Source organism: Magallana gigas, chromosome 6 (genome assembly GCF_963853765.1).
Source record: "Magallana gigas chromosome 6, xbMagGiga1.1, whole genome shotgun sequence".
Classification (NCBI taxonomy): domain Eukaryota; kingdom Metazoa; phylum Mollusca; class Bivalvia; order Ostreida; family Ostreidae; genus Magallana; species Magallana gigas.
In genome coordinates this window covers 30,792,912-30,820,555 of record NC_088858.1, presented here as the reverse complement: position 1 = coordinate 30,820,555, position 27,644 = coordinate 30,792,912, and the positions used below count along the sequence as shown (strand labels likewise).

Below are 27,644 nucleotides of genomic sequence, written 5' to 3'. Positions count from 1 at the left end.
AAAAAAATTGGAGAGGGCTACATTATTGCAGCTAGGAGAAAGAAAGCTTTATATAATTTAGTTTTCAAATGACTTGAAATTAGAAGGTAATTTTTCAACTTGCAAAACTAATAAGACTTTAACCATTCGTATAATATATTATACATATAGTAAGACTTTAATTCCTACAAATTGAAAAAAAAAAAAGCAATTTCAATAAGCTGAACAGATTTAAAAAAAAAAAATGTTTTATTGTTATATTTCTTTATTCTGTTCAGGAAGAAAACACATTTGATCTAATTCAGGAGATAGAGATTGAAATGAAGAAGAGACAGTCCAATACTATACAGCTAGACAACAGTTCCTGCATGTCATCATCACCATCATCTTCATAGCCCATCTGTATAAAATAGCCATCCAATTTATTGTTGTGGTAAGTAATTAGGCACTGCATCATTCTATATTATACAATTATTTAATGTTTGAGCAGTCAATACACCAGAATATTTTTCCCAAGGTGCAGGGAACAGCTCAGAATGATCTATTGCCTGAGGCCAACGGCCGAGGGCAATAGATCATACTGAGCTGTTCCCTGCACCAAGGGAAAAAATTCTGGTCTATTGACTGTTCAAGCATTAAATAATTGTTTTATTACCTAATTCCTTTTTTTAGTTTTCCGGGTTTACAATTTGCATATTAAAACTGTTAATTATTTGATACTCCATTTTGATAACATTGAATTTGGTTTCACCAAGTACTAAAAACAGCGTCTATGTAAAGGAATATACATTCCCTGAGAAAGGATGTAACATTATAACATACACATGGTCTGATTAACGTTGCCGGTCCAATATATCACAGTCTATTGACCGGCTGCCTAATAGATCGCAGTCTAATGACCGGCAGTTCAAAATAGACGCAAATATTTAATTTGCAATAAAACAACAAAATCCCTTTGATTAGGTAATAATGAGCTTTGATAACTACTCTTCTATGGACTTAAAATAAAAGTGCAACATGGCAGTACCCATGAATTATGATTCCCTGGTTATAGTGTCTATTTCTGATGCCTTTGCTGAAAATATAATGGAAGGCAAACTATCATCTTCGCTAGCCAAGGGTTTTCAGTTTACTTTGCTCCCCATAAACCCTTAGCAGATCTCATTACGAAAACTTGGTGATGCGGTAGCGCTATCTAGCGAGCAACTTGAGTTGCGCCCCTTGTATATTTACCATTATAACCAAATGATTTAACGGGTAATAAGTACACGCTACACCTTGAAAAAATGTTGACTAGTGAGAAACGGAACATAATTAACGTGTTCCCTGCACCAAGGGAAAAAATTCTGGTCTATTGACTGTTCAAGCATTAAATAATTGTTTTATTACCTAATTCCTTTTTTTAGTTTTCCGGGTTTACAATTTGCATATTAAAACTGTTAATTATTTGATACTCCATTTTGATAACATTGAATTTGGTTTCACCAAGTACTAAAAACAGCGTCTATGTAAAGGAATATACATTCCCTGAGAAAGGATGTAACATTATAACATACACATGGTCTGATTAACGTTGCCGGTCCAATATATCACAGTCTATTGACCGGCTGCCTAATAGATCGCAGTCTAATGACCGGCAGTTCAAAATAGACGCAAATATTTAATTTGCAATAAAACAACAAAATCCCTTTGATTAGGTAATAATGAGCTTTGATAACTACTCTTCTATGGACTTAAAATAAAAGTGCAACATGGCAGTACCCATGAATTATGATTCCCTGGTTATAGTGTCTATTTCTGATGCCTTTGCTGAAAATATAATGGAAGGCAAACTATCATCTTCGCTAGCCAAGGGTTTTCAGTTTACTTTGCTCCCCATAAACCCTTAGCAGATCTCATTACGAAAACTTGGTGATGCGGTAGCGCTATCTAGCGAGCAACTTGAGTTGCGCCCCTTGTATATTTACCATTATAACCAAATGATTTAACGGGTAATAAGTACACGCTACACCTTGAAAAAATGTTGACTAGTGAGAAACGGAACATAATTAACGAACGATATTATTAATATTGGGATGAAAATATAACCTAGAGAAAGCAAGGAATGTTTTTTTTATAGTGTTTGTAGGGACCTTTACCAGGGGCGAAAAAGTCGCTGATATATGAATGCATTTAAGCCATAAAACCAGGTATCGTTGTCGTAATTATTGCAGACAAAAGAAATTGAATAAGATACAGCTCATTGAACCTTTAAAAGCAATAACCATGAGTAGGGACTTATATACTAACGGGATGGGCAACTTCTACATTTGCCATGCTTACCTCCCACACCATCACACGAGTCTTGACAAGTTTGTAAATCTCTTTTCAATCCGGTGCAGTAAAATTAAAATACAGCGTTTTATAAAGTGATTTATAAAGTAAAGTTATAAAGTGATCTGGTTAGACCATCCTTGGGGAGGTACTGCACTCGAGCAATTGTGCCTCAACTTCTGAAAAGCTCCGTTTGTTTTACCAAAGATCACAAGTGTGTTTCTTTTATTTGATCAGTCACTCCCAGCTGCAGCCAATCATAAAACGGACCTTGTCACGGAGTTTTCGTAATGAGATCTGCCAAGGGTTTATGGGAAGCGAAGTGGACCGAAAACCCTTGGCTAGCAAAGATAGCAAACTACTTTATACTCACTACATTTGACTGTGTATTCTATTTAGCACTTTTGGCAAAATTCAGTTTCCGATAAATCAAGTACATTGCTAAATACCATGCATATATGAATAAGAGTAGACACATTCAGGAATACGCTAATTCAAATCTAGCCAACTTGTTTAAAAACTTATTTCCGCCAAATATCGTACAAGCCAAATGTAACACGTTTACAGTATATGCTGTATAAAGAGTTATTTTCGCCCCATGTTGTTTTCGTCCTTCTACACTTGCAAACATTTCACCATGTCTTGAATTCGCCCAGAAAAAGTTGTATTTAAACAAGAAATAATTCAAGAAATTTGAATTCAATATTATGCTCTTGAGTTTTAAATTCACCTGCTGACAACATTAGGGTGAACAAGGTAAAATGGGGGAAATGTTTCTCTGTATACAGCTAGTAAACTGTAATCATGCTAAGGTGCTAAATATTAATAACCTTGCTTAATCACAGTTCAAAGCTCAAGTCAATTCCACCCAAAATTAGGAGCCGTAAATGTTCGCAATAAGTTGCAGACTTTTTCAGTTTTATTATTTAATGATAAACTGTATACTGTGGTTTCATTAATATTCAAGGATATCAATTTTCGTGGATAAAGTGAAAATCACTGTTTCAAGGATACGTAAATTCGTGGTCAATGACCCTAACAATACAAATTATTAGTAGAAATTGCACTTCAATGAACATTTAATTTCATGGATCAACTTAACAACGAAATCCACGAAAATTAGTATTCAACGAATATTGATGAAACCACAGTACACTGATTTTGAAGAGGAGTGCTTATAAATGCTTGTACGTTTACACAAACCTCTGTTGAAAATATGAAATATAAAACTAGCTCTGATGCATCAGCTGTTATATGACATTATAACACTGATGAAATTTATCATAAAATTTGTAGTACGTGTCATAAATATTACTGAAGGAAATACATGTTGCTTTGTTAAATTCACATTGTAAAACTACCAAAAATAGGCCTCTAATCCCTCTCCCCCCCACCCCCCCCTCCCCCCCGCAAAAAAAAAATTTAATTTTCCCTTGGACCCTTTCCCCCTGAAAAAAATAAAAAATTTCTGGATCCAAGCATGAAATACATTAAGGGTTGAGCGTAATAATAATACTATAAGTACAGTATGGAAGATTCAATTTATAATTCGTCTCTAGAGATGATGTGTCTCAGAAAGGCCTGATAATGACAGGGAAATAATTAAATTTACTGAATCAGGTTTAACTTACAAAATGATATTTTTAGCATTTTTATACATGGTCAATGCTTATAATAGAACTTATTGATGGAAGCACAGTGAACTTCAGTATTCAGACATCTAAATATAAATTCATTCTCTTCTGCTGATCAAGCCAAAAAAAATCATGTGGGAGTATCTATACGATCAAGCTTGTCAATGGCAGAAAGGACCAGAGATTCTGTCCAGAAGTCAGACTGCTAATCTGTATACATAAAGGATCAAAAGGTTTTCTTTTCAGAAAAATACCATATAATACACAGTTGTTGCTCTGAGAGCCATAGAGTACCATATTCATTAGAAGTTCAACGCAGACTTCCTCCTACGAGCTGAAACTTATAGTTATACAATTCAGTGACAATTAATGTTGTGTTCACAGTGTGGTATTTTTTAGTCCAATTCGGGATGAGTTGTTTTTTATTCTCCATCACTTAATGAAAATCAATGAATTATGTTGGCAAATTTGATCCATGATGAGATTAGCTGATGGATGAAGGTTTTGTCATCATAGAAATCTGTCAAAACAAATCTAAACAACTCTGATCGAACTCCTGACCAGATTATAGCTATGGTCATGCAAAGTTACGAATATCCTATATTACATTACGCTTGCAACTAAGGTTTCTAGCTGCCTGCATCTGGAGATTATGATTGCTTTACAATTTAATGCGCAAGGTTTTAATTAAATTAAAACAATATTTTATTATGAAATACATCACATAAATGGATGGGATAGCAGGCATTGCCTATATATAAATCCTCTCCGACATACAAGGTCTAGTCTGAGGTTTCCGACTGTTGTACACATTTCTTGAAGTTGATTAATTTATAGATAAAATGAATTGTTAAATATTTACATTTTCAAATGTCTTTGTCTGCGATAACAGTAAAAAATCAATTTTGTAATATAGCAGTCCAATAAACTTTCATCAGTTAGATAACTATTTTAATCACCTCTCTTTCTCTCTCTCTCTCTCTCTCTCTCTCTCTCTCTCTCTCTCTCTCTCTCTACAAATATATATTCTTACTCATCTTGACCAATTGAATCTCATGTACACAACATTAAAGTGTGGTTTTTTTTTTTGCTTTCAAATTTCATCAATGACAATCAATAGTGTGATAAGATGTTTCCTTTCTATAAGTGAATGCAAATTGCTCAATTATTGAAATCTGTTAACAGTAAAACAGAATTTAATTTCTTCACACACTTGCAAAAAAATTTGATGTGTTTCATCTTCAAATCGGTAGCAATTCCCCAATGAAATTATTGTAATTATGACTACAGTAGTGCATGTGTTTAGAAGCAGAAGATTATTTGCTCTTAATGATGGCTATTTGTCATATCAAGGGCCTTGGATATCGGAGTGTCGTTGAAGCTAATTTTCAGATTTATGAAAGGATGCTTTGGTGACATCAACAAAACGGATGGGCATATCGCCTGAATCTTCAACTCAAGACGATGTTCTTCAGGCTATAAGAGGACTTCTCTTCTTGAATTCTTGCTGTGGAATACCTTAGAAACTGTCACAGACATGTTTTCAGACTTTGCAGAGCAGACTTCAAAATCGCATGTTGTGTGTGGGTTGTGATGTTTGTAAAACAATACACTGGACTACAGGAAATGCTCCGTGATCAATACTGAAACAAGTTCAATATCATGCAGCCTGTACTGGTACTTGTAATTGAGACTTCTTTCTTTTCCGAAATTACCTGGCTGCAAAGACAATGAATCGATTCATTATTAAAAGGGCTTGGAGCTTCGTCTTATACAGTATTATCTCTCTGCATGATTTACTGTGATTTTTTCCTAAATTTCTATTAATGAATCAGCATATAAAAAATCTTCAAAGATGATTATCAACAACAGCAATTATAGATTAATTATAATTATAAATTAATTAACCAATAAATTTGGTTTATTACTACTGGTACCTAGACACTAAGTTTAGTTTTGTGACACTTTTATTAATAACTTATCTGATCTAATGCACAACGTCTACATGTACTGCATATAGGGTTATTTTTGTCCTATGTTATTTTTGCTCTTTACTTTTGCTAACAGTTTTGTCCTGTCCTTAGAATTTGCAATTGGATGGAAAGATATAATATTCGCAAAAATGGAATTTACCCAGTCGTAAATTCACCTGCTGACAAGGGTGAAAAGGGCAACAACAAAAAACCAATGGCAAATATTTCCCTGTATGCAGTATAAACATGTTATTGATACAGTAATCTATCATATATGACCTGACATTGAAAAAAGCTTATCTATTTTGCCAAGACATCAGTGATGCTGTATAAGACATCTGTTCGAAATTTTTTAGACATCTTTCCTTATCTTTCAGTTTTTGACTGCTAAGAGAATTTTGGATTTGACATCTTTCAAACTATGCCATAATGGTAACTGTACATGTACTATAAACATTTATACCTAGCATATGAAATACTGTAAATTCCTAATCAAACGCGAGGAATTAATATCTGCATAAAATCAAGAGAAGCTTAACTCACAGCTAGGTTTTAAAATCTCACTTTAATTTTTTGGCAGATGTAAACTATTTGAAATTATGGTGAGAAATCGTCATTCAAGATTTAATATTTTCACGATTTGATGCAAAACCAGCATTAAGTACTCTGAGACTCGTAAAATAAGGAATCTACAATATTCAATGGAAATAAATGTTCTTCAGTTAGTGAGTGGAGATTTGATCTAGCCTGTTAATTCTGTATAGATCTTGAACTTCATAAAGAATAATAGCTTTCACTGATCATCATTTTTGCTCCATAGTACATAACAATCATTCCAAAATACTGGGGGTCATTGTTGTGCCATTTGTAGATCATTGTTTCATGAACAAAAACTCCGTTTTAATACTCATGTCACTGGCTTCTTGCGTTTCCCTGATCGAAAGCTTCCTAAAATTCAATGTAGGTGGGCAAATGGCTCAGATCCATCAAGTTGCTTGATGTCATTTTGCTGGGTTTTTAACCGGGTTTTCCAACAGAAAAATCCGGTTATTAAAATGGTGAAAATGGCGGGCGGGTGGGCGAGCGGGCGGTTGCCAAAAGGGTACCCTTATTGTACGGATAACTTCTCCTACAGTTTTCAAGATAGGAAGCTGTTCTTTTGCAGATCAATTGTACATATATCAGAGGTGTGCATATTGCTAGGGTTTTGATTTCCGATAATTTATGAAAAAAATACTAGCTTTTGAACTTAGTCATTTTTTGGCAAAATATTGCATATAGGGTACCCTCATTGAACGGATAACTTTTCCTACAGTTTTCAAGATAGGAAGTTGTTCTCTTGCAGATCAATTATACATATATCACAGGTGAGCATATTGCAAGGATTTTGATTTCTGATAATTTATGAAAAAAATACCAGCTTTTGAACTTAGTCATTTTTTGGCAAAATATTGCATATAGGGTACTCCATTTCACCGGATACGGGTTGACATTGATTATGGATACAGTTCACACAAAAGAAAACCCGGTTTGCTGTCACATTGACCGTTTTTTACTTGTATTTTGATTATACACTGGAGGATAAGTTACAATTTGTTGTGGTGTATAATACAACACTATACTGGTCTACATACCCAGTACATGTTATGGGAAGAGTTCCAGAGTACCAATTCTGTGCGATTGATTTCATTTTGTCTTTTTAAAAGAGTGATTGCCTGACATTGATCTTGATTTGCACTCTATCCACAGTTCCCAATGCCCAATTTATAAAATGCATTACATTTAAAAAGAAACTTCTTCAGTCTTCTGATATAGACCCCATTTACATGTAAACTATAGTGATTGATTTTCCTTCTAACTTGGGGCACACCTGGGATTTGAGCGACAATACCTGTAAAAAAAAAAAGAAAAAGAAAAAAGATTTGTGATTACATGTACGGTACATTGGTCGATCCTTATGTAGTACTGTAAACCAACTATTATTTGCGATGACTTAATTTTGCGATATACCTCAGATGAACTGGTTTGCTGTGACTAATTTTCACTTCCAAGCCTTGTCCACACGTGTTTATTTTATTGCAAATTTATATGGCAAATAATGGTCTGCAGCAAGAAATATTTGCAAAATAGAGGCTCTCGTGAACCTCACAAAAGTTTCTTGCATGCAAATAAAAGCTGGTTTACAGTTACATGTTTATTTCCCCTTATTATATATCATTAGTAATGATAACCAGGTGTAATTTGAAAATTTGTTTGCTACAACATTTTCTTTTGTTTTTTGTTTAAATGTATACTTACACACATTACTCAGGTTCAGTTACCAGTTTTTATGCCCTCCTTCGAAGAAGGGAGGGCATATTGCTTTGCTGCTGTCTGTCGTTCGGTCCACTAACAGTTTCCGTTCATTTTCTTCGCAGAGGATGAACATATTGAAATAAAATATGGTATACAGGTTTATCATGATAATATCTAGGTCAAGTTCGATATTGGGTATGATCGAGCAATTTTTGACAGAGTTATGGCCCTTGGACATAGAAAATTTCCAGTTATTTGCAGTTTCCGCTCATTTTCTTCGCAGAGGATGAACATATTGGAATGAAATTTGGTATACAGGTTAATCATGATAATATCTAGGTCAAGTTCGATATTGGGTGCGATTTTCGACAGAGTTATGGCCCTTGGACGTAGAAAAATTCCAGATATTTGCAGTTTCCGCTCATTTTCTTCGCAGAGGATCAACATATTGAAATGAAATTTTGTATACTGGTCTATCATGATATTATCTTGGTCATGTTTGATACTGGGTATGATCGATCAATTTTTGACAGAGTTATGGCCCTTGGACATAGAAAATTTCCAGTTATTTGCAGTTTCCGTCATTTTCTTCGCAGAGGATAAACATATTGGAATGAAATTTGGTATACAGGTTTATCATGATAATATCTATGTCAACTTCGATATTGGGTACAATAGAGCAATTTTTGACAGAGTTATGGCCCTTGGACTTAGAAAAATTCCAGTTATTTAGAGTTTACGTATATTTTCTTGTAGATGTTGGAGGGGGAGGGGGGCATAAGTGTTTCACAAACATCTCTTGTTATAACAGCAATAATTCTCCAGCCCCCCCCCCCCCCCCACCCAAAAAAAATATATTTATATACGTTTGTGAACCCCATACAGCTGCTATATGACCTGTGAGAACACTTGCCCTCCTTCCTGTGCAGCCATTACTTAAATGATTGCATTAACTTGCAGCAACTTGTATTTTAGAAAACTACTCTTTTTATTCGCCCTGTTTTATTTTTGGCCCTTTCGCCTCGTTGTCAGCGGGCGAATTTAAGACAGGGCGAATTTCAATGTTTTAAGTAATCCTTTAGTACACAAACGTGTCTGGGTGAATTGAAGAAGGTGCGAAACAATTTGCAAGTGTAGAAGAGCGAAAATAACCCTGTATTCAGTAATTTGAAAGTACATGTATATATGTATTATTGGGATATTGGGACTTATATGCTTTACTCAATATGGATTGGGAATGGGCATGCAGGGAAGATTGGTTGAGGTGACCCCGGGTTATACCATACCTGTTAACTCTCCCACATTGTTTGGGAGACTTCTGCAAAATCATTAAAAATTGACAAATCTCCCGCAGAGAGCGAATCTCGCGCACTGGAGACGAAAACCTCCTGCAGAAACATTTAGCTCCCACTCACTTTCCCTCCAGTGACTTATAACTTATATCTGATTCACGATATTGACTGATACATGAACAGCAGTCAATACCCAGGGTAAAGATGAATCCTGAGAAAAATATTCCCTATGTACTCATTAAAGTGGGCTTTTTCTCTTTACCTTTTCTTAGTTTGCCAATACTATACAGCAAATACACAGTAGCAGAACATGTATATAATTATATGTAAAAATGAGATACAGCTTGAATATTAATCAAATTTTACCCTCTTCCTTATAAGACTTTTTAATTACCGGTAATTTGCTTTCATGTAGCTGTGAAATTTGAAGTACAATAATTCTGTCTAATAAGGATTCAACAATTTTAATGAAAGGATTTATAATTGCAACAGTCTCCTCCATCAATTTCATAGAATTATGCCTTTAAAATCGTTATATTAGTACTGAGTACTCTATCTAGAATAGAGTTGTCTTTCTTTTTGCAGCATATTTCTTTCAATTGACATCAATCCACCCACTCGTTTAAATTGATCAACCAATAAACTCATGCTGAATTATTAATCAATTGATATTATCAATATCGGTATTTTGATCATAGTTGATGTAACCATGCATAAACATCCTTTGGTATTTAATATCATGTATTGGACTGCAAAAAATTAACTTGAATATTGAAGTCAGGATGCTGGTTTCAAAATATTATAACAATTAAAATTTTTCATGTTACCAGGTACTGAAATTATTTTTTAAAACATAGATTGTGCATTTTTAATAATAATTAAAAAAAATTCCTGCCACAAAGGACAATTTTTATTAGCTCAAGCAAAAATTTGTCTGCAAGAGAGACAGATCAATTGGTATACAATGCAAGGCTTCATGCTGAGAGAGAATCGATCTCTGATCGCGGAATATTGTTTGGCAATAAAAATGAATTGATTACATTAGATGTTGGAACAAACAAGTATGTCAATTTCCAAGCAAAATCAATTATTTCCTTTGCCATGATAGTCTAGATATTGGGTCTCTTTGGTCTGACTCTCAGGGAAGACATGTTCTGAAACCCCAATATTGTGGATGGCATCGCTGAATCTGAAAATTCTGCGGATCAATAGAAATTGATTTTGTGGTTTTACTCAGGCTAGCTAGCAGACATTTTCAAGGGAAGAGTTATATAGAGACTGAGTATTAGAATGTGCGAAGAAACGTAGTGGGAAAATTTTTACTCATGTAAAAGTTGCTATGGTTTAAGAGAATTGATGCATCAGTGTTTTGGAATGGTGAAATTAAAAGACTTGGAACTGCAAGACGTGTCCAAGAGTTACAGCAGCTGAAATTTGCTTCATTGGATTAGGTATTGATTCCAGTGCAAGACGTCCATATATTGTTGAGTTTGTCTGGAGCCAACAAGGATTCACAGAAACAATGGCAGACTACTAAGGCCATTGATTTTTGGTAAGGGTTTGTTGATAGATAATTGCTTAAATGCTGGAAGAAAATTTGCTATTTCCTCAATGGGTATCTCCTTAAATGTTGATTTTCGTTTTTGGACATCATCAATTATTTGTTTGGTATGCATTGGTTTTGTTAACCAAATTCTTATTGGCTTGACCAAAATGTTGACCATGTACCACTACACTGTCTTCCAATACATTGTAACTTTACTGATCAATGTCTCATGTTTATGTATGGACCAGATAAGAATCCGAATAAAGAGGCTTCAATTTGTATTGGTATGTTTTCATGAACTATTGATCTCCTACGAGTTTGTAATCAGGCTGTTAAGCAAGAAGGATTTAGAGACTTTTCTTCAAGTATGATGCTGTCATTTTCAGTGATTCATATCCATAGCATAATGCATGTATCATAACATATTTTTGACTGAAAAACCTATGAAATATCTATAAAACTAATAGAAATTGTTGCTCCTTCTAGCCATTACCAAGTTTCCAGATTAATTAAGAATTTATTAAACATTTTCAACCAAAAATGTGGGTATATCATCTTTGGTCGAACCTTAATCTCAGGTCATCCATGTACAACCAGTATCTTGACAGAATTTTGGCACAAATATTCAGGTTCTGAATCTTTAAAATTCAATTTATAAATATACTATTTGATGGGATGGGGGGGATGTTGAATGAACTGATGGTTTGAAAAGTTGTTTTAAAGTGTAATGTACAAGTTATGTGTACCACACTGACAGAATTAACCTGACAGACATCTGATATAAAAAGATGGATTTATGAAAAACTAAGCTACTGCTGCTGTAATTTGATACACATGATGGTATAATTGGCACATTATTGGCCACATCAGCTATACCACTAGCTTGATCAAACTGTGAAATGTCAATTATCATTGGATTTGGTATAATCTACCCAATTCAGTGTCTCAGATGATTCAGCATTGCAGTGTTTTGGACACCAGGTTTTATTATTTTGCACCTCAGACCACAAATATTACTTTTTAGTTTGAGCCTTACAGGAGCCAAGCATCATCCCAGTTTTTGATTCAATGCCAGTATATGATTTATTTACCATTCCATAAAATGCCATATGTGGAATACATTTGCTGAATGGCTTTGATGTTTAAAAGCTTTCGCTGGATTTTCTTATTGAAGTAATTAATATGCCATAGAGACAATATTAATCCAATAATGACCACAGATTCAACATTAAACTGCAATTTCCTGCACTGTACTGCAATGGCTCACAGCTAGGCCCAACTCTAGTACAAAAGAAATTCTTCCATATCAATTTTTGTTTTAAAACTTTTACATCATTTCATGGGGGAAAAAAAGCAGATCAATAACGAGAGTAGCACTGATGCAGTTTATACAGAACATTCCCGCAGATTTGGACCTCTAGACTGCAGGCTTCGTAAGATCAATGCTGTAACCTAATATAAAAGGCTTTGTAAAGACTATATAATGTCATTGTGTGACAGCTAAGATCCTCTTTTTAATGCCAATGTAATGGTTCCAATAGACACTGAATGAGCAAGTTGTGTTCGTGGAGTGCTCTTTGCGGGTTGAGAACCTGCTTTATAACAGCTGCTGCTGTGACTGCAGATAAATGCTTGGACTGTTAGCTGATAACTGAGCAGTTTCACGAGCATTGATTTTCAATGAAAAATTCAGTCAGTCTTGGCCAACAAATTAACGGTGACTTTAAGTGTTTACATTGAGTCCAGGTTTAATTCACCACTGACAGTCCAAATTGTGTTTGGCATCCTCGAGATTGGTGATAATGGCTGTTGCACTTTTCTAAATATCTTTTTGATGGGAGATTTATACACAGAGAAGCAATTTGATCTTAAATTTTAATTACTGCAGGTCTCCATTTTGTATATGTTGTAGTATTAGTACTTAGACATGTATTACAGCATTACTTTGTGATATTTAATTTGTGGTAATATTACAGTGTATTGATCAACTTTGATAATTTTTTTCTTTATCTTTTTCAGGTAGTTAGCCTTTATAGACATGTCATCACAATCTTTTGATGAGTCCTCCAACTTGGTGATAGAGGTAACATCTCCCACTGAGCCACATAGCACTGGCGCTGAATCCACAGACTTCGAGGACACAGAAAAGTCAAAATTCAAAGAAAAACATAAAGGAGGACTCCATTTCATTAAAAAAAGAGCTAAATCACCTTTTCGCAGTCCATTAAAATCACCCATAAAGTCGCCTTTCAAGTCACCCAAGACATCATCAAAAGCATCGAAAGCTGATGAAGAACTTTTGACAGAGGATTACAAAGACATTGAAAAGAAAATCAGTGAAAAAAAAACAGAGGAATGGCAAATGTTTCAACAGATGCAGGACAGAATCAAATTAAATGTGTTAAAAACCAAATCCAGTCTTACAAAGCTAACTTCAGAATCTTCGGAGGAACATTTTGATGACATGGAAGGAAAAAAATCCTCAGGGGATGATGAAAATAATCTTCTCGAAGGAGAAAACTCTAGTGCAGACAATGAAAACTCTTGTGATACTGGCGAATTGTTGAATTTAGAATTACAACAGCTCTCTGTAACTCCAAGAGGAATTCCAAAACCTCCTGCAAATAGTTTACGAACAAGCATGGAAAATCTGAGTGAGTCACAAGGCCCATCCACTGATACAGAAGGAGATTTACTGGGTTTGTCAGATGATGTTGACAACGGCAATGTGGAGCCACAACCTGCTGCAAACAGTGCTTACATCAACCCAGACCTCTTGGAGCTAGATGGTCTGATGTCTTCTACCGATTCTCCCTATGAGAGTAGCATGCACAGCAGCTTTGATGAGTCTGACATGACCTTCGGAAGTAATATGCACAGTGCCAGATCCTCAGCTAGAACAACTCCCCTGGGATTTGAGCAGGGCTCGTGGATTGGAACATCCGCACAGTCCAGTGCAATGACTTCTAAGTTTGTCAGTGACTTGGTGGATGAGTTTCTACAGTTGGATACTATGAAAGAGGCAGCAGCATCTGCTGAGGTTAATCCATTCAGCACATCTCAGAAATCAAACAATTTATTGGACTCATTAGACCCATTTTCATCAGTATCTGGTACCTCAATTACCTCACAAACTCAAGCAATTGTAAGTAATGTAAACGCAAACACTACATTGTTAGATTCCACAACCAGCAGCACAGTGCAAATGCCATCAGAACAAGTTTCATCTCTTGAGTCAGACCCATTTGGATTTGGCAGTGTTGAAGATACCTCTGCTAAAAAAGAGCCACCTCAAGAGGACATTCTAGAAACAGGATTACCTACAGGACTTGATGGTGCTCCAGTACTATTTGATCCTTTCAATGGCTGTAAAGACAACACGATTGGTCGCTCAATTTCTCCTCATGTGTATGACAATTTTGGGTTTGGCTTGGCAAATGCTTCAGACGCAAATGAAAACAATGATGAAGATAGTGTTGATCATGCAAACTTACAACTTGATTCAGAGACAACAAAGGAGTGTGGGAATTTTGAGAACCTTAATCCATTTTTAACAGATGAAAACCCCTTGAGGGCAGACGTATTTGAAGAGAAGTTTTCAGAATTGGGAAACAAGACTAATTCATCCAATGTAGACCTAGTGTGGGGGTCTCAAGGTGAAGATTCTGTAGAAAAGCATTCCATCAATCCCTTCAAAGATGACTTTTTTGACACGGCAATAGACATTGCAAATGATCCAAATAGGACAAGAAACAATCCATTTCTTGATGATACGTGTGAAGTAGTGATGAACATTGACAATGCTCACAATCCTTTTCTAGATTTAGACACAGACCCTTCCTATACAGGGGATTTGACTGATTTTGGTTTGTCAGATTCTGGGGATATTTTAAGCAGTAACAAGACTTCAGAACAAAAACTTTCAGGCACAAAATTGGATGATTTTGATCCTTTCAGGACAATTGAGGAATCTCAAGAGGACTTTATTACATATGAGAAAGCAAAGGGATTGTCAAGTGAAGCAGATATAAGTAGCTCCCAAGGAAAAGAAGCAGAAGTTGCAAAAGAAAACGACAATGAGGAAGATGATGATGATGAGGATGATGATGATATATTTAAGTTGAAAATTAAACCCATTCCTGCAGATCCCAATAAACGAAAGGTACCAACAGACTTTGGGCCAGTGCCCATGTTAAAGCCACCACCAAAAATACCCAAGTCACCACAACCTCCCAGAGTAAATCCTTTTGACAGGGACTCACCTCCAGAAGAGAATTTTGCCAAATTTGAAATCATGCACGAGAAGAAAGAGGAAGAAGAAACAACCATGCCAGAACAATCTGTCAGTTTCTCCACCACTATATCTACAACAGGAAGTGTCACACCTGAAGAGGAACAGAATTTGGAACCTCTGGAACCATTCTATGTTGAGGAAGTCAAAGACGGCTGGAAACTTATGCTCAGACAGCCAACCAAGAAAAAACTCACCACAAATCGCTTCTGGAAAGGTGTGATTGTACGCTTGGTTAAAACAGAGGAGGGCCCAGTCATTAAAGTGTTCAGTGAAAAAGACAATGGTGAGTGCTATCATGAACTTCCCCTTCAGCCCTGTTATTCTGTGTCTGATGTAGCTCAGCAACATTATGATCAGTATGGAAAAATCTACACTTTGAAAATTCAGTACATCTTTTATCGTGAGCGTGTAGGCATAAAAACAGATAGAATAACGCCTTCATTTGTCAAAAAACCAAAAGCAACTATGATTTTGGACCACGCTCCACAAGTCTCAGAAATGATGAAATTAGGTTCATTGGATAGGAATGAAATCAAATCGTTTGGAAGGGCAATCGAAAATGCTCTGATGCACCTGGATGCCCATAGAGAGAAGACATTGACATATGTGAAGGAAGAGGTTTGTGCAGAAGTGGTGGATGAATATGAAGCAGAGTTGGATAAAGCAGGTGTGCTTCAGAAGCAGAAAGCAAGGGTCAGGGTGTTCTTCCTAGCCTTTGTGACAGGGATGCCAACATGTGAGGTCGGTCTGAACGATAGGCGAAGAGACGGGAAAGAAGTGGTGGGACGCTATGACATCATCCCCATCAAGACAGAAGAGTGGATCAAACTAGAGGATGTGGAGTTCCATTGCTGTGTGGATTTAAAAGAATATGAGAAGACAAACAACATTAAATTTCATCCTCTAGATGCTTGTCATTTTGAAGTCATGAGATACCGTGTTCGACTACGCCAGAACAAAGAACTTCCTCTACAACTCAAAATTCAGCAGACATTGTCGGAGAAAAAATGTGAAATTCGGTGTGATTTGCTTGTGACGGGTTATCATTCCTTCAGCAAGAAACATGGACAATTTCCTTGTGAAGACATTGAGGTGCATTTTCCAATTCCAGAACAATGGATCTACCTGTTTCGATATGAAAAGAGGTTCCGATACGGCGCATTCAAATCTTCCACTCGGAAACCTGGCAAAATAAAGGGACTTGAGAGGTTGACCATGATTGCTCAAGGACTATTGACGCCAACTTTGATGGAGGCTGATGTGGGTGGTGCAAAATACGAACATTTAAACAGGGCAGTTGTATGGCGTATTCCCCGGTTGCCAGAAAGAAACGAAGGTATCTAACTTTTATAATTCTTTATGAATTATGCTTGCTAGTCTTAATTGGACTATTTATCTGTTTCCTAAGGATATGCATATTTGGCGATTCCGCTGCTCAAAAAAAAGGCTAATCAATATTTGGTTTCTCATAGCATGGCCGTGAACTATCAAGTTTGTTATTATGCTAATATTGTTCAGCAAAGCAACTTTGTAATTTGTTTGTGTCTCAAGAGGCAAGGAAATGGTCTACACATGAAATTATTCTGATATTGTATTCTTATATATATCTCTCTCTCTCTCTCTCTTCTATTAACTCAAAAGTGGCTGTTAGCAAGAATCATCAGCTTAGCTTTGAAGTAATGATACGAGATCATGCATTTGATTGATCCGACAACATAGAAGTTTTTACATGAAGTAGTTTTCTTGTCTTTCACATTGAGAGAATTGATACCTCTGTTGAACAATTGGATCAATGGTAAAAATAGGAGTACTAGCTCTGTTGTGACTTAATTGTGCTTCACATCAAAGAGTAACCAGAATATGCTGCACAGATCTTTGTTGCATATAATTTGTCTCTCAAGAACTGTAGATTTTTTTCGGTTTAAAGAAAATGGGTTTGTCTTTTATTCTTCTATTTCATATTCTTGAGTTCATTATTTTGCTGTGTTCAAAATATTAATTGTGATTAATTATTAAACCAGCCACTCCAATCCACACATTACATTCAATGTAGCGCAGCACGTGCGATATGTTCCTGATAAAATGTATCATTGAGTATTATAAATGTTGAGTTGTTCTCACCATGCCCTACCTAGTCTTTAGGGATAATATCAGTTCCATATTCTTACACACACACACACACATATGAACCCAAGTGCATTGGCCCCACAGGCCAAGCACATGAATTTTTGATGACTAGGCCTATTAATATGTTTTAACATGATTTCAGAGCATCAAAATATTGATTTTTTTAAAGCATTCCTTCACTCATTCACTATACATTTGTATTAGATTTATGTTAGGGAAAAGTCCGTGAGTGAGCTATTAGTCTTAAAACTGCTGGTTGTGTATTTTTGTATCCAATTATGTTTTTTTCTATGGATATCATAAATATTAATTATAGCGTTTTTATTCCTTTATTAGAAACTAACATTTCAATTCTTCCCATTTTATCTTTTGACATTTTTGAAGTGATTGATGACTTTAATAATAGTTTTGCACTTGAAATAAAGCACATGTAAAACCCTGATTAGAAATCTGTGCCAGTCAAAAACTGTGAAAATATCAGAGAAAAAAAGTTATTACCTTTATATAGACAAGGTGTGACATTTGTTTGTCCAAAATTAATTAAAAAGGATACTGAGGTTTCATCAATATTCGTTGAATACCAATTTTCGTGGATTTCGCTGTTAAGTTGATCCACGAAATTAAATGTTCATTGAAACCCAATTTCTATTAACATTTTTTATTGAAATGGTCATTGGCCATGAATTTATGTATCCTTGAAACTGTGATTTTCACTTTATCCACGAAAATTGATACCATTGAATATATATTAATGAAACCACAGTAGATAAGCCCACAATGTCTAAATTGTTACTTGAAAGGACTGTTTAAATCAAATAAATTTAAATTTAAAACGGTTGGTTTGGTTTCAACATATATTTTATTCAGTCCAAATCATCCAAAATATCTATTGAATGTCAATCGAAAATGTCAACCTATCCTTAATGTACGATATTTGGACTGTATAATTAATATATAATTTTATTTCTAACAGGTGCTTATACCTCACATTTGTTCAAACTGACCTTGGAGTTCGGGGCGCACGATGAAGTTCCCGAATCCTTTGAACAGTTCACCACCGTAGACTTCACCATGCCATCCTGCACTGTGTCCAAGTCTCAAGTCCGGTCCATCTCGGTGGAAAACCCCACCCCACCAGAAAAGTGGGTCAAGTACCTCGCAAAGTACCACTATAGGATCGAGATAGACCATCGAGACGAGAGGGCTCAATCTGCCAAGATGTCCACCAAGGAGTCTCCTGCTAGTGACAGTGAATGACAATTGACTGACAATGAACTGACAGTATTTGACAGTATCTGACAAGTTGTGTTACTGGTGATGTTTATTGATTGTGTACCTGATTTTTTGAAAACTCTGAGACTGGATGCTGCTTTTAATTGTTGGACCAAAAGCTAGTCAGTGGTTCTTGTTGCCCCTGTATAGGTTTTTCAGTGTTGATTTATAGGCGAACACAAAAAATTTATTGATTCTGTCTTAGCATCAGTTGTAGGTTTGTGGTCCTAGCTACTTTATTCCTTGAAATCCGTAGGATTAGATCTTTGTGGAGAAAGCTGACGCAGCTTAATAAATAAATGTAATTTGTTTGGTAGGTCATCCACAAAATGACTGCACCTCAGTTTTAGTTTCTGTGTTAATGCTGATTGGATGTTTGACATTTTATATGATTATAGCTCACGTACAGCACATCGTTTACAAAAAGGTTGCAAATTGGCTAGGTTGAAATTATTTACTTTAAACTCCTGATGATATTAACACAGTCATGTTCATTAATTAGCAAGTTTATGACTCTATGAAACCTGCTTTAGAGATTAATGAACACGGTTTATATAGACTGAAAAAAATAATTACCCCGGTACACATTTTGACATCTATGAAATACAGAGTTGATTCAGAAGCAGATTATACATAAATGCTCATTCTGGATTGTCAGTCTCTTGCTCTAAAAACAAGAATCATCATAGATTATTTACAAAGCATGTAGAAACAAAATACTGTAAATTCCTTATATTATGTGAGTACTTAATTCCACGATCACGCTGTTTTGTATCAAAATGCGAGAATATGAAATTGCAAACGCGGAAGTTTTATCCTTATTTCTTATAGTTTTCAACTGAAGAAAATAATGGCGAGATTTTAAAATCCGTGAAGGGTGCTTCTTGTGATTTTACGCGGATATTAATTCCTCACGTTTAATTAGGAATTTACAGTACTGCATGAATAATATTTATACCCACAATACTCTAGATCTGGATTGAAATATATGTTATATGTTGTCAACATTTTTTGCTTATTGATGATTCTATTTCGAATGATTAAGAAAAATTTACAGTGTTTGATTTGCAACATTTTTTTTTTACTGCTTTGACTGTTAAATTAAATAATGATTTAAAACATTATTGAGATTTTATAATTTATACATTTTAAAAAATAATTTATCAATTTTGTTAAATCATTTTCAAAATACAGATTCTGTGATAATAATTTGTGTCCACACATGTACACTATTTTGTGTCTTTATTATTTATTTTTTAAATTATTTTTTCTCTGTTTACATATTACACAATGTATAGAATATTTAGCTCTGCCAAATGTCTATACTTTTTCATGCACTGAATGTTAAATATCTGTTGCACAGAGTGTTGAAATGTAAAGAGGGTTTGCTTTTTGTTTTACATGCATACATATATTCAGATGTTTTTATGTTTATATTTCATTAATTTTGTTATGTTATTTAATATACTCAAAGACAACAGGGACTGTTATATTACACGCATATATAAATTGGTTTATATGTAAACATGCATTTGTTTTTTTTTACACTTAAAGTATAATATACTTGCATGTAAATGTATTAATTTATTATGTAGCCAAATAGTGTCATCAGTATTCTTAATTACTTATTTAGTACATGTACAATATTCTATTTTATTTTCTTAACATAAGCCAGTAAATGTTTATCTGCATAGTACACTGATAAAAAGATACATTTATTCACTCACAGACTATAGACTGTGTAGAAATTGCCATGCAGTATATGAATATGCTACAATTTAATACATAGAATCATTGTTACATATATAGTCTACTGGCACATTTATTTAGTCGTATTGTACTTCAGAAGGACACACCCCTTTGTCAGCTAGCCACGTCATTCAACATGTATTCTATTGATGTGTCTTTAAGTGATTTATATCACATGGTTCAAGCCATTTCAATATTTGTTATTTTTTTCATAATTATATAGCTACTGTTTCCGCTAAAAGGTTAGCATTGCTTCTGGACCCAAACAGGTTTTTGGTGCTTGCAGGCAAACTCACTAAAGACTGCATTCTCTTTTATACCAATTAGCTGCCAAAGTTGGTTTTTTTTTATTTTCTGTTTAAATTTTTTTAGGACTGTTTACAATTTTTATCTTGACCAAAGATTTATTTCCTAAAAAGCAAGTTTTGGTAATTTGGGATTGTAATGTTCTAGCAGTATTATGATTACTTTTTTCTTTTCTTTTCTTAAGACTTTATTTATATTTTGCCTGCTTTGACCCAAATGGTATATTACATATTAAGATACAGTGTTGTCCAGTATATAGTTACATGTGGTACGCGAGTTCACTATAAAATGTTATGTGCAATGTGTGCAGATTGTTGAGAAAAGTAGCAGATTCAAAAATAAAATTGTTGATATCAAAGAAGTTTACTGTTTGCTTATATGCTTTATGCTTAAAATGAGAAAATGGCGGGAAAAGGTAAACTTTATGATGTCATATTTTTAAATTGTGGGCACTAAAATCAAAATGAAAATTATGAAAAAACTTCAAATGTATATTTGTACAAATAAAACAAAGAATTACAGTAAAATGACAATGTTCATATTAGGGGGCCATTTTAGGCTCAAACCATATATAGTCCTTTGTACAGAAAATTAAATCATAAGAAATAAACTCAATATCTACCCAAGTTATAGTCGTATAACCTGGGTTGGAGCAATTTACGCTTTTTAGCTCACCTGAGCCAAAGGCTCAAGTGAGCTTTTCTGATCACAATTTGTCCGTTGTCTGTCGTCGTTGTCGTTGTCGTCGTCGTTGTAAACTTTTCACATTTTCATCTTCTTCTCAAGAACCACTGGGCAGATTTCAACCAAATTTGGCACAAAGCACCACTAGGTGAAGGGGATTCACGTTTGTTCAAATGAAGTGCCACACCCTCTTTAAAGGGGAGATAATTGAGAATTATTGAAAATTTGTTGGTATTTTTCAAAAATCTTCTTCTCAAAAACTATTCGGCCTGAAAAGCTTAAACTTGTGTGGAGGCATCCTCAGGTAGTGTAGATTCAATTTTGTTCAAATCATGGTCCCCGAGGGTAGGGTGGGGCCACAATTGGGGGATCAAGTTCTATATAGGAATATATAGAGAAAATCTTTAAAAATCTTCTTCTAAAAAACTATTAGGCCAGGAAAGCTCAAATTTGAGTGGAAGCAACCTCAGATAGTGTAGATTCAAGTTTGTTCAAATCATGGTCCCCGGGGGCAGGGTGGGGCTGCAATTGGGGGATAAATTTTTATATAGGAATATATAGAGAAAATATTTTAAAACATTTCTTTTAAAAACAATTTGGCCAAGAAAGCTCAAATTGGTGTGTAACCATCCTCAGATAATGTAGATTCAAGTTTGTTGTAAACATGGTCCCTGGGGGTAGGGCGGGGCCACAATGGGGGATAAATTTTGATATATAGAGAAAATCTTTAAAAGTCTTCTTTTCAAAGACTATTTGGCCAGAAAAGCTTAAACTTGTGTAGAGGCATCCTCGGGTAGTGTAAATTCAAGTTTGCAAAACCAGTCCCTACTGGTAGGGCGGGACCGTGATGGCGGTTTGAATTTTTACATAGGAATATATAGAGAAAATTTTTAAAAATATTCTGGGAAAGTTTTCGGTCCAAAACTCAGTACCTAGTGTGAAAGCACAGGTTATGCAGATTTAAGTTTGATGAAACCATGATTCCCTAGAGAAAAGTGGGGCCACGAAATGGGGGGGGGGGGGTATATAGGAATAGAGAAAAATCTTCTTACAGGTACAACAACAAAAGGGGCTTTGTATTTACCAAAAAATAAGAGGTGGATAAAAATTGGCAGATTTTCAATTTTTTTAGCAAGATCGACTGTACTTAGTTGTCAAGATATTTTGATACTGTAATGCTAATTTAATCAGAATTAACGCAATTGTTGCTCAGGTGAGCGATGTGCCCCTGGGCCTCTTGTTTATAACTTGGGTAGATATTACAGTTGAGTCATGACTGCGTGGTTAATAATAAAATAGACAGGCCTTCGTCACATTGCCGTTTGACATAACTACCCAAAATCTAAGCTCTTGTTAAAATGGTTCTAATTGCAAAATAACATACATCGTAACTCAATTTTGTTAGTCGTTTTGTTGGTTTTAGTGAAAATTGAAAATTTTTATTCCAAAAATACAACTTTTACCATTTTTGTTGATTCGCAATCATCATCGCAAACGACGGCCCCCATCTGGACCCGTGGGAGGAACCTATGCAGACCCCGGACCTTGGCTTGAGACGATATTCTGTCATATTAATTGGCAGCTATAATCTTTAATAAAGTTATTTTGCGTCTAAATTACTTTAAAAACTGATGAAATTAATATTTTAATCCTAAATCTATGTATAATTGCTTGCCCCACTATAGCTTCTCTATACTTACATGTACGTAGAACTGTGGGGCATGGAATAGTATTCTGTGTGTTTGGAGTGAAATCTTGTTTGTACAACCTTAATTCTATGTCAAGTATTCATTTTTTGTAGCAATTTTTATTATCTTTATTCTGAAACCTGGTTTCCTTCCAAGACAGTTCATCTAGTTAAGGTCTTCCGTTTCCAACGGAAGACCTTTCTATTATTGTGCGGGAAAAAAATTAAGATTATTCTTATTTTTCTTTTTTTTTTTTTGTTTCCTAGACGCGAACTTTGAGGCTTCATATCTTGCTCATTTCTAAACGGTTTTTGCTCAAATTTTCAGGGCTAATGTACTTTACAAAACACTATCTTAAGCAATTCATAAAATGTAGAATTCCCTTTCCGTTAAAGAGTTATTCCCCTTTTAAATTTTTTTAGGGCCTTTTGTTTCCAGACAAAGGCTCCGAGACTATGATAGCAGGGAATGGGAATCCAACGAATTTGAATAACAGAGACATTGTAGTTGTGCACATCTGTTTATGTTTTTAGATTACGTTTTTTATTTAGGAAAAGGTAGGGGGTCAAAAAACAGGATTCAAAAAAGTGCAAAAATTTAGACATGTTTTCCTTTATATCTTTTGAACGAAAAAATTTTTGTAAAGACATGTAGAATAAAAGTTGTGTAAAATAACAAGGGCTTTCATTTGACACCAATAAAAAGGGGCTGGCCCCTTTAATTAAGGGCCAATGGCCCCTAAAAAATGTTGCTTAATAACTCAAAAACGGTTAGGATTTTGATATGGCTGTCGCTGGAAAAGTTGTTTGTTGGGATCTCATGAAGGTCGTTTCAATGTTATTTTGTAAGTGGTTTGTGTAGTATGAGTGTAAAAAGCTTTACATGCTAGCATGTACCTGTTTTTATTTGACAAGTTAACGAAAGACTTTGTGCGTACAACTGGCATGAAGTTACCGCAGAAAGTATGCTGGTTTATACAGGAGGCATTAATTCATAAGAATTTTTTTTTTTAGAATACATGCTTTTTTTTAGGAGTTTAAGTCGTTGTTAAGTTCTTATAGTGCACAATCCTTAAAAACGGGAATTGGAAAACAAAACATTCTTTTTCTTTTCTAGTAAAACACAAAATATGGAATGAAAAAATATATGCATTACCTTTTTAATATAAACATCATGCATTCAAAATCTACCTTGAATCAGAGCTGTGTGTGTACCATTACGTAAGCTCTCCCTCGCCCGCGGCCGAGAAAGTCGGTCACCGTGGTCGCGGCTGGACTACCTAGCGGTCAGTGGTTATCTAATACACGAGAGTTGCGTCTCTCATATATGAATTTATTTAGCCGCGAACTCAAGAATTGTTTTAGTTTTGATTACACAAAATCTTTTGTGGATTAAACGATTGGATGTCAAGTAAGAAATACATGTAGTTCATTTAATTAATAAAAGCAATGTCATTCTCTAAAGCAATAATAGACATAGATCAATTGTGGGTTTTTAGTTTAAAATAAAGAACTTCTATTTGATAGAGTAAGGTCATTATACTGCAAACTTTTCAAATCTTCCTTGGTTCTGAGCTGTGCGTTTCTGTGCGTTGTACCTTTACGTAATCTATCCTTCGCCCACGGCCGAGGAGATCAGCCACGGCTGCATTACCTAGCGGTAAGCGGTTATTTAATACACAAGATTCGCACACCGCGACTTACACTTGCATGCATATGAACGTGTTTGAGTTAATATAGCCGTATATACAAGAACTGTTTTAATTTTATGTTATAAAGGTTTGTCCTACTTGTATATATTTAATTAAATATTTGAGTGTAAATGAATATTAATGAACGATGTTACTCCATATCGGAAAAATCGTTAGACATAAACTAATGGTTGGTTGGTTTATGTAAACTACTTTAAAAACTGTACAATTAATGTTTTAAATCAACACCCCCCACCCCACCCCCTCAAATATTAAACCTTTAAATAATGATCATCCCTCGCACATGGCTGAGGAGATCCGGCGCGAGTGGTTAAGTGATCCGCGGTCGGTTCGTGTTCTTCTACATGTACCTTATGACGCGTTTATGTTTCATATTTTGCACGGACACAACTTTATTTTATTATGTTTTCAACTATTATATTGGTTTAAGATAAAGTTATTTTACTTTTACAGTTGATTAAGCATTGATTTATACGATAGCGTACAAGGTAGTTTAAAAATCAAATCAAATTATAATCAAAGTTCCATGTTACATGTTTGCGGTAGGTGCTAGCACGATAAAGGAATGCCCTGAATTGAGGCATTCGATGATTATTTTAGAAAATATTCACATGAGTTTAAACAACTTTAGATTAGATTCTATCGGTCACATATTAATCACTTCTGTAGTTTCATTGTGGAAGCGAACTCATTGCTGCCCCCCCCCCCCCCCCCACTCCTCCCGCCCCGCTGACAGGTGCTCGCGCTGGATTTTTTTTTAATTGGAGAAAAGATATCAAGATCTGTCGAAAAACATTTTTGGTGGTTTCTTCTTATGTGTAACATTTTGTTTCACTTTCCCACCCCTTTGTTTATTCGGCCAGTCTGTGTTAATTCAATTGCCGCATGCGATCGAGAATCTTGTGCCGCTTCAGCGCACACAGCTCAGAACATTTATAGCCCCAGGTCATCAATTGTTATGTAATTGAGTAACAGTTGGAAGGGTGATTTTACTACATAAAATAATAAAATCATAATATAATCTATTTTAATTGAGTACCATGCGTATAGATTCCCATAATAATTAATTTTTTTTATTTCCTTTCAATGTTTACATTTAATTTTGTTCAAATAATTAATAAATTTTCTATCATTTAAATTGTGTGCTTTATCAAATTCTGATTCCGATTACCTTGAATTCATTAATTTTCCATTGGCTTTTGACAAAAGAGAGACGCCTGACCATCCAATGAAAACAAATACACAGAGTTTGATTGACAGGTTCAGCCAGGTGCAGGTCTCGCCCGATGTCCGAGGTTATGTGTGCTGCTTGTACACAGCCGAATGGTCTCAGTAAGAGTTATCGATGTAAATAGATAATAAAAATACATGCTTATCAAAACATGATCGTGCAAGTTAAAGTTGATTTAGGTTTGTTCCAATAGAAATCATGTTTCGCTAACTGTATTTAATATTTTTTATGTATAGCGAATTTTAATATTGTTTCAGTACTGAAACATCGCATGAAAACGTTAAATATACATGTACTCTGTAACTAGTCGTCTTTTAATACATATACCTTTCTTTTGTTTGTTAAAAATTCGTTCAATTTTGTTAAAGTAATGTAAAACACGCGCGCCATTTTGAAACAATTAACTTGTCAGAGAGTTCCGAATGAAATCTGATGAACGTTTCAAACGGTTCTCGCACGCTTTGCTCGAAACGATTTACACGCTTTGCCCGAAACGCTAAACGGTTTACATGAAACTCTAAAAGGTTTACACGAAACGTTTCTCGCACGTTGGCCGCACGCTTTTTTGGTGTAGTAGTACGTTTTAGGGTCTGTAAATTTTGTCAGCACGCAATTCTAAACTTGCACATAGTCTTCTAAAATTTAGAAATATTTTAATATAGAAGTTATCTTTGAGAAAAGTTTACGTGTTTTGTAGGCGAGTTCAGTTTAAAAAAGAAATACAATTCCTGACATGAATCATGAGTACATACTGTTTAATGTTTATAACAATGCTTGCTACCCTTTGAAAATTTAACTCGCCATTAAACATGATCTCATTTTTTAAACAATGTTTGAAACGATTACATAAACTCTGCTCGACAAATAGTTTTCCTAAAATATTTTCTTTCTTTCTTTTTTCAAAACACGTTTTATATACAGACTTTCAATTACAACACATTTTTATAACAAAAGCAGAACTGAAAGTATAGTCATTATAATCGTAACATATATTTTCAACTCGCAGCAACAACGGAAGACCTACTCGGGGCTTTGCCACGAGCTCTGCTCTAGTTCAGTTCGTTTTCATGAAATGACCCATTATAGAGGTACGTGAAAACGTAATATTAATTTACATTTGTACAATACCATCAAAGCCCATGTACATGTACATGAGGCTGCAGGTCTAAAAAAAAAATGGACGGATGGACGACCTGGGCCCGGTCCTTCCGAACGTTTTCAGACCGGGAGCTATAGACCTGCAGCTAGGTCAATCAGAAAGTAAACAATTTGATTAATTTAAAAAAATCAAACATAAGTTTTATTTTATTTTACGGAGTAGCTGCAGAATTTTAAAAGTGTAATTACGTATAATTTCGTTGACGGTCACGTAGAGCTTCAGTTCTGCATCTATAAAAAAATATAGTCACGGAGTTACTTGCTATTAGAAGCAAACGGTAATATCTAAAGGTAAAAACTGACCGACTAATTAACATAATATTCGGTTTTGCATTCTGAAAAATAAAGTTTCTCCAATGAATTAATTGTTACAATTGCATAAATTACATGAC

General features: G+C 34.9%; 1 protein-coding gene and 1 long non-coding RNA gene across 3 annotated transcripts; both read left to right on the top strand.

The window, feature by feature from the left end:
- Positions 1-288: 288 nt before the first annotated feature.
- On the top strand, positions 289-21,141 carry LOC105332418 (protein stoned-B). 2 transcript variants are annotated; one of them, XM_011435022.4, is made up of 3 exons: positions 289-412; positions 13,052-16,662; positions 18,427-21,141. In XM_011435022.4, exons 2-3 carry the CDS (start codon positions 13,071-13,073, stop codon positions 18,708-18,710), a joined length of 3,876 nt encoding a protein of 1,291 aa, XP_011433324.3. In that variant the 5' UTR covers positions 289-412; positions 13,052-13,070; the 3' UTR covers positions 18,711-21,141. The 2 variants fall into 2 exon arrangements, with proteins under 2 accessions (XP_011433324.3, XP_011433325.3); XM_011435023.4 differs by lacking the exon at positions 289-412 and adding an exon at positions 10,597-11,038.
- A 2,905-nt stretch (positions 21,142-24,046) lies between these two features.
- On the top strand, positions 24,047-26,408 carry LOC136276458 (uncharacterized). The gene is made up of 2 exons (XR_010714899.1): positions 24,047-24,562; positions 26,073-26,408. It is a non-coding gene; the product is annotated as an uncharacterized lncRNA (long non-coding RNA).
- The last annotated feature ends 1,236 nt before the right edge of the window (positions 26,409-27,644 follow it).